General features: G+C 37.0%; 1 protein-coding gene across 5 annotated transcripts; it reads right to left on the bottom strand.

Annotated features, from left to right (window-relative positions):
- Positions 1 to 4,794: 4,794 nt before the first annotated feature.
- LOC145224418 (uncharacterized) lies at positions 4,795 to 10,097 on the bottom strand. Of its 5 annotated transcripts, none has more exons than XM_080090905.1 (2): positions 7,268 to 10,097; positions 4,795 to 7,154 (listed from the first exon to the last, which is right to left on the bottom strand). In XM_080090905.1, the coding sequence occupies exon 1, from the start codon at positions 9,803 to 9,805 to the stop codon at positions 8,834 to 8,836; it is 972 nt and encodes a 323-aa protein (XP_079947031.1). In that variant the 5' UTR covers positions 9,806 to 10,097; the 3' UTR covers positions 4,795 to 7,154; positions 7,268 to 8,833. The 5 variants fall into 5 exon arrangements, with proteins under 5 accessions (XP_079947031.1, XP_079947032.1, XP_079947033.1 ...); XM_080090906.1 differs by having other exon boundaries at positions 4,795 to 6,368; XM_080090907.1 differs by having other exon boundaries at positions 4,795 to 6,080.
- Between the last annotated feature and the right edge of the window lie 3,043 nt (positions 10,098 to 13,140).

The following is a 13,140-nucleotide window of genomic DNA, read 5'->3' as shown; positions in this document are numbered from 1 at the left end:
GTGTCGCATAGACATAATAAAAGGTTTTTTGAAGTATCGTAAATGGGGTCCGTACCGTTAAGACGTTTAGGAAATGGTTTGGAAAAAGTACCAAACGTTGGCATGCGAGTATATTTTAAAAATAAATTTGGCACGGCGGTGTGTTTGAGTTGGACACCCCTGATCTAAATGATTATGTGTGAAAATTCTGTAGTCAACACATGCAAATCATTTTTTACACTTTGTCAGATTGGGTCAACTCGCATGTACCAAACGAACAAAATAATATTAAACATTGCATTTGCAATTTCTCACAGTTCATCCCATGTTGTTAAGTGTTCTTCGCGTTCGCCAATACGCAAGTGTCGTTTCAGGCATCATTAAATTCCAAGCGACATGCAATCCATTAAATTTAACAACTGTACATCTTGTTTACATGTGGTTCTAGTATTTAAGTCATTTATTACACTAATCAACGACAAAAAAGAACAACATTGTTCACTGCATGCGCTACTCGTAAAAAATAACCTATGCACACGGTTGCACAAGTTTACTTTCCTCATTTTACTTGATTTTATACTATGTCAAATGGCACAAAATGTCATATAGCAGTCTTATGTTGTTTTACCTATCGTTAAAAATAGTGTTAATGTACCTATACGTATAATTAATTTTGCTAAAATTTCTTAATACCTTTTCTTTTCAAAAATAGGAACCAGTTCTCAAAAATAGGAACCAGTAACATTCTTTCGATTTTTTTTTTCAGTTAAGCTTTATTGTTAGTAAGTGAGTGTTAAACGGAATTATACTAGGAAAATTGTTTCCGGTTTCACTGTAAAGAGGGCCAGTTTGGCGGAGGGCATTATCATATAATTTATTGTAAATTTAAACTGTTTTTTCCCCCAGTGAATAACTGATGAGCGTGATTATCGGGCTTTAGTATTTATGCAAACTAACTAAGTTTCTGCAACCAATTAATTTTTCTCGAACTTTGCTTAGTTTACAACTTCTTATACCAGCGGCTGCCATATTAGGGTCAAACTTGCTGCTTTGTTTAATTAAAAATATCCAAAGAAGACGTTGGGATCACTCCCACAAACTGATCTAGAGATAAATGTAAACAGTGTCGGAATAGGCTAAAATTTGGGTAGCATGTGGACTATGCTATTTGTAGGTTTCGATTGATGTGTTTCCCCCAACATTTACTTAACTAGCCCTGTAAAATAGGTGAATTTTTAACAAACGTCCTAACTTTATGAAAATTTGTAAAGTTTACTGAACATACCATGTCCTTATGTTTTGCCCTGTAGCAACTGGTCCCTAAAGTGGGTGGCCCTTTTAACAATGTTCAAATTCAATGAAAATTGGACACCTTGTAGAATTTGCTATTCATAGGTGTCTATTGTTTGTTTTACCCCAATATGCCATTATTTACTCCTTCTTTTTTCAAAAAAGAACTTTAAATACGACATACTTTAAGCAATATATTATTATTTACGCCAGTGCCGATTACCTTGCTTTACCATACAACAAACAGCTTTCTCATGGTTATCTCTTAGAATGCATTATTTTTAATCTTGTATGTGTGGGGACCCATGAGTTTCTGCCTGCAGAAACAACCAAGGTTATCAAAGACGATGGCTAATATGGCACCCAATACAAAATAAGCATAGGAAATATATTATTGTTTGAAAATAGGTTATAGTATATGTGCAACGACAAAATCTTTACGTGTTTTCCGATGTTAACTCCACACTGATCACACAATTATAAACAACATAAGCGAAATAACGTCGCACGTAACATTACAAAACTGATGTTCAAAGTTTACTTAAAATAGCTATTTTAAACATGGTCTAGAAAATTAGCACATTCCTTGTCAGAAATATTACAAACTAAATTTCCAAACAAACGTAATTTCGCAACAAAAATATAACGATCCAAGTGTCCACCATTGTAATGTTAAATTATCAGTTCTAATGCTTTCCTTGCAATTCGGGTAAGCTTTCAGGCGCCACACAAATTCAAAAGCATAAAACTGTACGAATCTTGAAAATGAACGTCATTTTTAGACTACATAAATCTTTAACTTGACCTGCATTAACCTAACAAACGTTACATTGTTGATTTCTCACGTTTGCTTTGTTACGAATTGACATGTGATATTTTGCTTTAATATCAGCTTAAGAGCCTCGACCTGTCCTACAACGACATCGGTGATCTTGGTGCATCTTCATTGGCCTGCTGTCTTCACAATATTGAAAAGCTTAAGCTCCAAAGATGCGACATCGGAAGCGAAGGAGTGAGACAACTCTGCCATTCTGTCCTGCAACTGAAAAAACCTGTAAGTAAATTTGGTACGTGAAAGAAAAAGATGTTTTGATGTATTGTATAATTAAGTGGTCGAGAATAATGCAATTGCATGTAGGATACACATTGAGTGTATAAGTTTTTGTGATAATTCGAAATAAATAACACATTTTTTTCGCTGAAACTTTTTTCAAATTTACACACATTACAGATATTGGTCTAAAGAAGGTCCATGTGAATTTTGACCCCGTTTGATCCCTCGGTTCACCCTCAGCCCCCCAAAACGTATAATTTTTACGAGATAAACGTCATCGTTCGATTCAGCATTATTAAAAAAGAACTACGGCAATTGCAACCCTAAGATAACATGCGTGGCAATCCAGCAATAGTAAATAAAATCTATCACCCAAATGTATATAAAAGGGACATCATGGTGTGATGCGTTTTCATACAAAGTAACAACTGGTGTGCTTACAAATGAACAAAATCTATCGAAACGATATGGCGATTTTGATTCAATGGCCTAAACCTAACGCAACATCCAAAATCAAGCAGTCATTACCCCACCAGCACTTTGTTTTTATATCAGAAAAGCGTGACACTTTCTGGGAGAACGCAGTATCTACTACATTTTATGCCAAATTTTAATTGTGACCTGGCCCGGCGGTTTGTAAAAGAACTTACTCAAAGCAACAAATTGCAGAAAACCCCAAAGCTGCAAATTCATTTAGCAAAATACGCGTACTCACATTGAATGGCGTAGACTAGAAAAACGCTTCAGGGCTGATGCCAGTTTTGAATTTATGTTAATCTTAACATATACTTTAATATTTAGATTTATTTAACTCAAGCTCTGTTAAACCTTGCTGTAATGGGTTTTTGGATCGCCGGGATAACACATCTATTTACAGTACATTTTACAAAGAGACTGTAATTTTTCAAAAAAGAAAATAACGTAAGGCCTTGCTTAACTGCGGTCTACACTTCAACAGCGTATTAGCATAGACAGCATATCCCCTGAATAAGAAAGTATGTATGACGTAACTAACCGAGTGTTAACACAGTGTGTTATTTTATTGAACGACAAAATGAAGTAAAGTACTGAATCAAGCAGTCACTTACCCACTTTAGTTCTATTAACAACAAGATTAATTACACAAAACAGAACCGTGAGACAGACAGGTGGCTTGATTATTGCTGACAGGTGGTTGCGAAATAAAAATTAATGCAGAAAATATTATTTAAAACAGTTTTAAATAGAGCTGAAACAGTTTTATGAAACAGTCCAATATTATTATTATTTTAAATAGAACAAGAATTGAAACTGTTATTTTCTGCCTCTTTGTTAAACTGTCTTACGTAAAAAAGTAAAAATGTAAAAAGTGCATCCGGGTTGCATCGATCCTTCCTTCCTTCCCTATCTATGTATTCAAGCGCTTGCTTTGGGCTTGTTATGACATGAATATTTTTTGCTCATGGTGCCCCCTGGTGTCCGTCGAGATATTAAAATGGAAAAAGATTCACCACATCCGAGTGATTAATTTAAGTATATGATATGTGTTCCATGAAGCAAGCTGTTTAACAAATATTGCTCTTCCACCAGATCTTTGTCATTGAAAAAATTTCGACGTCCGGTACGAATTTTTATTTTGTTAACTCTTCACTGCTCACATGATTATAAAACAACATATGCAAAATAACGTTGCATGTAACATTTTTTAACTCTTGTTCAAGTTTATGTAAAATAGCTACTCAAAACATTGCACAGAAGATTGGCACTTTCCTTGTCGAGAATATTACAAACAAAAGTTTCCAAAAACCTAATTTCGCAACAAACATATAGTGACCCAAGTCCACCATTGTGATGTTATTTCATTAGTTCTAATACCTGCCTTACAATTCGAGTAAGCTTCCAAGCGCTACACAAATGCAAGAGCATGAACCTGTACGAATCTGGAAAATCATCATCAATATTTACAGCAGATCTGGGCATTTCAGGGCCTGCGGGCCACATCTGGTCCTTAAATGTACCTGTTTCGCCCACGTGAGATCAAGTAAATTAAATAATAAAAAATAGACGTATTTTTATATATATTTTACGTAGTGACTCACATGCGTAAGCCAACAGCTATACGTGATGTCAAAGTCTATATGAAACACAAGTTGTCCAACCCATTGTTACGCGATAAAGCCTATAATGCCATTTTTTGTTCAAAATAATACAGCGAGTATAGAAGGAAAAACACTTTTATAGTTTGATTTTTACAAACTGGAAAGCTGAAACGCGAATTTGATTCGCCAAATTGAAGAAAAACTTCGGGTTTTAATATTTCCGCATAATATTGCAAGCATTGGAGAAAATTAATCCTGCAGAATTAAGTTATTGTTGGTTCGGCCTTCCAACATTAGTCAGTTTTTTGGGGGTCGGCTCCTTCATTAATTATCCAATTCTGGTTTATACGAATTTTTAGAAACTTAACCTGCATTAATCCAACAAGCATCACATTGTCGATTTCTCACATTTGCTTTATTACGAATTAACATGTGATATTTTTTAACGTCAGCTGAAGAACCTTAACCTCTCCACCAACAATATTGGTGATATGGATGCATCTTTATTGGCTCGTTGCCTTCACAATATCGAAAAGCTGGATATGGGTAGTTGTAACATCGGAATTGAAGGAGTGAGACAACTCTGTAATTCTATCCTGCAACTGGAAAAACCTGTAAGAAACTTTTATTTATGCACGTAAACAAATAATTAATTTGCCCTTTTCAGTGATTACGTGGGCCAGAGTACATGATTCTAGAAAGGTTACGCATCAAATGTTAAATTTGAAATAAACAATAATTCTTTAAGCTGATAACAGCACTATAATCATCTCCTGCAATGCTAACATTTAAAATGACCTTTAATCGTTATCAGTGGTACATTTTATCTCTTTCCTATTTATTGTCGAGACTGCAAAAAAGAACACTCCACACCATAAAGATCGCGTTTGTCTTTCCCGATCACGGATAAACATAACATTACAAATCAATCAGTCACTTTACTTTTTGTTTCTTTGGTTTCACGTTTAAAGCGCGCTATAGGTTCCCCCACCGCTTCAGAACAGAATGCTTACGTCTTCAAATGCTGGTTTCAACACAAAAATGTTTACCACACATCGTCAGATTTGGTCAACTCGCATACATGATACGAGTAACTTAAAAATAAACATCAAGCGACTTTCCAAAGGCAAACCTAGCATTAGCAAGTTCACAGTTGACCCTGCGTGTCTGAGTATTCTTCGCGTTGGCCAATACGCAAATGTTGTCCATTAAATTCCCAGCGGGATGCAATCCAATACATTTGTACATTTGTTAAATCTTGTACATTTGTTAAATGTATGTTTTCACTTTTTTCTAGCATGTAGTACAATTATCACACTAATCAACGACAAAAAATACAATATCTTATCAATGCATGTGTCATAACTTATGCACACTTTCCGACAAGTTTACTTTTTTTTGAGAATTTTACTTGGTTTTACACTATGACAAATGCTCTACATTGTCATGCAGCAGCCCTTTGTTTTACCTATCGACAAAAATATAGTTAATGTGCCTGATCCAAGTTAGTTACATTTTTAGAGTTTTTTAAATGAATATTATTGTTAGGAAGTGAATGTCAAACGGAGTTGAATCAGTAATTGGCAATTCAATTGGTTCCGGTAACACAGTAAGACTAAAAATGGTTCTGCCATCGTTTTGGAGAAGCCCGTTAAGGTCCGAAAGATTGATTGACAAGCCTATAATAAAGATGACATACACAATGAGCAATATAAGAATGGCTTAAACAAGACGTTTTAGGGCCGTAGGGCATTAGGTTAAGTCCAGCAACCAGCTACTTAGATTGAGCTCGGCCTTCTAAAGTCGAGCAATACTAAGTAAAAAAGAAAAGAAAAGAGGTTGTTCGCGCACAATCTAACTATGCTTTAACCTTGTCTCTGTTGTGGCACACTGCTCTAGGACAGTGCTCCGCAACCTTTTTTCACGCACGTCGCACCATACAAGCTTTAAATGTTTGGCAGCACACCCTAAACAAAAATGCGATTTGAAATTTTTCGAAAGACTGAAAAAAGCATTAAGCATTCAGCCAGGGGTCTTAAACTTTTTGAGGGCCAAAAACTGTTTTTTACGTTGCTTTTTTTTGTAAAAGTAATATGAACAATATTAAGTGCCTAAAAATGTTGTGCCAGTTAATGTATATAAACAAGAAACAGATATACAGTGCAGTAAACTAAAAAAACAAGTCCAATAAACTACTATGTGTGAAAACAATGACGAAATAATTAAAAAATATGACGCAACAATTGGAATTGTTGATTTTCAACGGGAGGGACCAGCTGATTTCCATCATACGATTGAAACGTCGCATTTATTTCTTACCATTACTAATAAAAAATGACTGTTTCTTAAAATCGGTGGTCTGACAGGGTATTCCACCTGAGGTAAACACCTAAAATTGAAAAGTTAGTTCGCGGGCCGCACAAAAACCCTCCTTGGGCCACACCGGGCAGCGTGTTTTAAGACCCCTGTAGCCAATATAAAGTATATTATGACGTAATAAAACATGAATGTGTAGTGAGTAATGTAGGCTAGCTTTAATTTGGTATTGTGAACTGTATCATTTGCTATAATGATAAAATACACAAAAACAAATTTAAAACAAAAAGTTGCGCTTTTGCGGCGTCACACCCAGCATCGTCTTGCGGCGGCATACCGGTTGCTCTAGAATAACGGTGCGTGGGGCAATCCAGCAATCGTTTTTTTTCCAAATGTATATTAGAGGATCATCATGTTTTGATGCATCTTTATCTATTCTAAACAAAGTACTGGTGTGCTTACAGCTAGACAAAATGGTTTGAAACGGTTAGGCGATTTTTGTTTCAATGGGCATGTAAACCAAACGCAACATCTCAAATCAAGTACCTACCCAGTGTTTTATTATGGGTCCACATCTTGATTTCACTTTTTTTCTGCTGTTTTTCGTTTTTTGTCCGCTATTGTTTTTTCGTGACCTTTTGGCATAAAATATTTGGTGGATTTGGATGAAACTTTTACAGATAGTGGATATAATCATGTAGATGTGCCAAAGTATTGCTCATCCAGCAGTTTTTATTATAAATAATCGACGTTTCGACTTCCTATACAAGACGCCTTCATCAGGATAATGACGTAACTTGCAGAACAAAATTCTTATAAAGCGACAAAATGCAAAACACACACACAAAAATAGCGATAAGAAGATCGCGCGGCTGCAAACTCGCACCACGCAATGATAACACAGGTCAGTGCTGTAAAAGCGCCCGATAATTTATCGGCATTAGAACATCTGTTTTAACGTTCATTGTGTTGGCGCGTGAATGGATGTTCCAAGACTCTAGGAAACTGCGCTTGTGATAATCAGTTTCCTTCACCAACACCTGTGCAGCAGAAAAATTAATGCTGTGGTGGTGAGTAGTTGCATGGTTTGCCAACGCTGATTTCTTGGCATCATTCTTGCCCACATCCCTTTCGTGCTCCTTCCGGCGCGTATTAAGACTTCTGCCCGTTTCACCGATGTAAATTTCGTCACAATCTCCGCACGGTATAGCGTAAACCACACCCCTGGTCGCAGCAGCATCTAGCGGGTCTTTTGGGTGCGACAAAATCTGACGTAGGGTGTTTGCTGGTTTGACCCCAACCGATACACCGAAATCGGTCAACATACGACGGATTATATCTGTCAACCCTGGTATATAGGGTAAGGTGACGAAGGCACGTTCTTTGTACTGGATCTGTTTCCGTGAAACCTCTTTTATTATCACGGAGAATCCAGTTCGGGTAGCCATTTAACCGCAAGGCCTCATCTACCCTGTGCAATTCCGATTGGAGCAATGCAGGGTCTGTCGTCAAGCGAACGGCCTGGTCTTTAAGTGCTTTGACAACAGCCCTTTTTTGGTATAATGGATGATGGGATTTAAAGTGTAAATAGCGCGTGGTACTGGTCGGCTTGTGGTATACACGCGTGGAAAGTTTACCATCCGCCGCTTTCAAAATTTCCACATCTAGAAACGGAAGACTGTTGTTGCTTTCCAATTCCATAGTGAATGCAATTCCTCGTTGCACATTGTTTAAATGTCGCAGAAACTCTGTTACCTGGTGTTTATGAATGATACAGAATGTATCATCTACATACCGTCGCCAAAACCGTGGTGGTGTGGTAAAAGTTTGCAAGGCACGTTCCTCCACAGACTCCATGACCATGTTGGCAACGGCCACTGACACAGGAGAGCCCATGGCCGTGCCATACATTTGCTTGTAAAAGGAACCTCTGAATCTGAAGTATGTTTGTTCCAAACAGATCTCAAGCCCCCTATGTATATCTTCATGAGTCCATGTGGTCCTGTCTTTAAGGCTGTAATCATCGAATAAACGCGACTCCGTTATCTCCAATGCTAGATCGATTGGTACGTTGGTAAACAACGAAGTAACATCAAATGAAACCAACGTTTCGTCTTCACACAATGATTGTTGCGCATTCAAATCTTTCACAAACTCTTGCAGAATTTCTGACGGTAAATTCCGTGTTTCCGACCAACGGTGCTAAAAGTCGCGCTAGATATTTGGCTAGGTTGTAAGTGGGGCTTCCAATAAACGACACAATTGGACGTAGAGGTACATTCTTCTTGTGGACTTTCGGCAATCCATATAACCTTGGAGCAGAACCATCTGTGCTGTGCAGGTGGTGAAACATCGCATCGGAGATGCATTTCTTCTCCTTGTGCAAAGCACTAACAAACTTGTTAAGAACTAGTTCCGTTCTTCGGGTCGGGTCACGTGGCAGTTTCTTGTACGTGCTTGAGTCGTGCAAAAGCTCTTGAATTTGGTCGTCATAAACCTTGCGGTCCAAAATAACAGTACTATTACCTTTGTCAGCGGGTAGAATAGTAATGTCGTCATTGGCTTTGAGATCTGTGACTGCACGACGCTCGGATGTCGTAAGATTACAAGTATTGCCCCTGTGACTTTTCATACAATTGACGAGCTTGCTTTGAATTAATGTTTTAACATGCATCGGCAAAGAATATATACCCTTCTCAACACAGGCCAACATACTTGCCTTCGGAACTGTTTTTGGTGCAACTGCAAAGTTAGTTCCTAGTTGCAGAACCTTTAGCTCCACTTCATTCGGCTGATAGCTGGACAGATTAACGACCCAATTTTTCTTTTGAAGCATTCCGGTTGCATTTGTGGCTTCCTTGCGTTTTGGGTCAATCGAACATAGGTGACGTTCCGTGTTAATCTTGAGTTGATGTTGATGGGCTTCGTTACCCGATTTAACATACAGTTCAAAGCGACACATGTGATGGTGTGATAGAATTGCGGCTAATCTGCGCAAAAGCTCTTCTGAGAGCTGAGAGCATTCCCTTATCCGATGGTGAGAGAGGCCCATACGCAGTCGAATGAAGGCCATTCCGCATTTCCACATTATCTTTTTACCCGCTGCCGAATTATGAGGCGATCTAAATCGAAGCGACCGCGGCAACACATTGTCACTAAGGCATCTATGGTTGAAAAAAAAAGGTGCATCTTGTGTCTCACAATGGTACGTCTTAGATCAACGTATTTTCGCAACTGCGAAAGGACGCTGGGTCCGTACAGACCTTTAAATTCATGAAATAGGCTATTGCTGCCAGGCATACTGTATAACAAAGTATTGCTCATCCAGCAGTTTTTATTATAAATAATCGACGTTTCGACGTCCTATACAAGACGCCTTCATCAGGTGTAGATGTGCCATCTGCTTTACTTGAGTTGATAACCAAAGTATTTACCCTGTTAAACTCCAACATGAGAAACGTTTTTGTATGTTGATGGGCACCACGAACGAAAGATTTTGGTGTTTGTTAAGCTTCCGTCTATAGTTTCAACATCACTAGCCTCCTAAAATGAGTGAGTTTTTATACAGTGTCAGAATTGAATGAAAAAAAAAAAAATTAGGCAGCTTGTAGCTTATCAAATTCGCCATTTATAGGTGTCGATTGCTGTGTTTGACATTATTTTGCCATTATTTACGTCTTCGTTTCTACAAAAAAGATAAATAAATAGGACACTCTTCAAATAATGTCTAAATTGAATCAGATTTGCATAGTTTGTAATTATAATAGCATGATTATTTAAGCCCAGAACTGATCTCTATGTTTTACTTTACAACACCAAACTTAGTGAAGGTAATCTCTTGAAATGTATTGGTTTTAACTTTGCATGCGTGGGGACATATGAGTTTCTGCCTGCAGAAACAAATAAGGTTTTAAAAGACGGTGGGCAATATGGGGTCCATACAAAATAAGTGTAGGGAATATATAATTGTTTCAAAATAGGTAACAGTGTGTATGCAAGGGCAAAATGTGCGAATCCATCGTTCTAGTTGTTTTCTGACATTCATGGGATGCTAGTCTTTACATTAAAAACGCTTAAAACTTTCTGACATAGCTCAGAACTTTTATGCAAAGTTTTAACTGTGAGCTGGCTTTGTGTGTTTGTATATGGACTTATTTAGACCACATCGCCACACGCTCAATTACACTTTGAACTTTGATGCAATGCTTTTAGGCCCCCGGGATGTCAGGATTTTTGTTTGGAATACATTTTACAACAGACTTGTGTGTAGACTTGTGTAGAATTTATTAAATCATTTAACACTGCTCATTACGATACACTATGACAAAATTAAAATGTTTAACACTCGCAGCGAAATAAATAACCGTACATATCCCTTAAAAGTGGATTCGTGTTAAAGATTTTTGAAAGATTCCATGAACCTGTGACGCAGTGCAAAACTTGTCACGTGGACAGTGGGACAGTGAAATGAAACACTTTAATGAGAAAATCGAATTAAGCTAAAAATGTTTTCAATTTCCAGTCAATTATTTTCCGACTTGTTCAATGTGGTCAATGTAAAACCAGCAGCTTAAATATGACTTACGTGATAAACTCAATTCTCAAACGTTTGCACCGTGCCCCCAAATGTTCGTCACGATAAAACTTAAGTAAGAAAAACAGGAAAGAAATTTAAAATGATTAAAGGCAAAACACTACATTTATAGAATAATGCGCAGGTGAATTTGCTGTTTTTTTTAATAAACAACTGGAAAATATGATGTTGGTTGCAACAACGTACCAATGTGCATTCTGCTGAATATTACCTAACTTATTTTAAATGACAAATAGAATACACGCTTTTCTAATTTTTTGTTTTAATGTCTTGTCATCATGCTGTTTTACGTGATAAAATTACATCATCAATTTTTATTTGGTTTCCGTAAAAACGTCAGTGATGCTGATAGAATTCACTGATCAGTTGTTGTTGTTGTTTAGATGGAACTTCTTGATCTCACATCCAACGACCTGACAGATGAAAGTGCTGAGTCATTGGCTCGATGTGTTCACAACATCACCGATTTGTATGTTTGGGGAAACGACTTTACAATAACAGGGAAGCACCTCATCAGATCAAAGTCGCGAGGGAGTGTTAAGTGCTAAACATGAAATGAAAACTTACCACTTAAAAACAAATTCAAACATCAACAACTTAAGTATTGCGTTTAATACCAACTCTGATTATTGTGCGCAACAGATATGGGCGCCACACATTGGTGTACAGGACACGACGCTTAAACAAAATAAAAACATTTCCTTTGGTCAAAATGTCGCACTTGTGATGCAGAAAAGGCTGTGTTGAACTGCTTTTGTTGGCGTATAAGTTCTTATAAAAGCATTTAAATCTTATTTGTTACAAAACAGTTCTTACTTTAGTGTGTCTGTATATCCGTCCATATTGTATCATTTCCACACGCACAGTTTTGTAGACCTTGCACGTTGCAAGAAACGTTCTCAGCATCTCAACCCTGTTTATCTCTCGCCACCACTGGTGGCATTATTGGTCAGTATGTTGACTTTGACGTCATGTCATTTTCCGATTATTATTTGATATATTCGTTATAATGCCTATTATTATTATTGTTCTCTCTTCGTCCAACCAATTTCAGATTTAATCTTAGATTTTCCGCACATTCTGACTTTGCAGCGTTTCAAAAACGTAACGTTGTTATTATTCTGATAATTCATTTTGTTGCAATTTATTATGAATGAACCTTATTAGTCGAATATTTTCCTTTGTTGGTTTATTATTTGGTTTCTGAGCTTGTGTGCATTTCATATTTTTACATGTTAAAACTTTTAGTTCTGTAAAAATATCATAGTTCTGCTAAATTCGTTGCTGTGTATTTAATTGCTGTTATATGGTTCCAAACTTGAACTTCGTGATGAATGATTTCCGTAACTGTAACTGTTAAAACTGTGATTAAATTTTTTTCTGTTTGACATTTCGTTGCGATGTCAGACGTTTCATTACTACACAGTCAAACTCTTCTTAGAACTCTTCTCTTCTTACGTCGTTACCTCGAATATACAGAATTGTTATGTTACGCATATTTACCCGTTTTCTGTGCACTTGTTCTTTTATATTGTCAGCGCTCAGTTTCGTGAACATTAGATCAGATGGAACGCTAACATTTAGTTTATGGGTTTAGATTTATGTTCTGTTTTTCGTGGGGTCTTGCTTTTGCCCAAACGTAACCGTTTATAAACACACTGTTTGTGCTTTCCAAATCCATGTTTAATTTGAACACAAACCTCTGTTTGTATTTGTGCGAGTCTCATGTTAATTTACTCTCGATCGCCACCACCCGATCCTATCTTTTTTTAACTTTCTGCCAACACGTGTCGACCGCATTGTTGCAACATTTAATGGACTTTTCCATT

Source organism: Phallusia mammillata, chromosome 4, assembly GCF_965637545.1.
Source record: "Phallusia mammillata chromosome 4, kaPhaMamm4.hap1.1, whole genome shotgun sequence".
NCBI lineage: Eukaryota > Metazoa > Chordata > Ascidiacea > Phlebobranchia > Ascidiidae > Phallusia > Phallusia mammillata.
The sequence above is the reverse complement of the archived record's forward strand: the minus strand, read 5'-3'. Positions and strand labels throughout refer to the sequence as shown.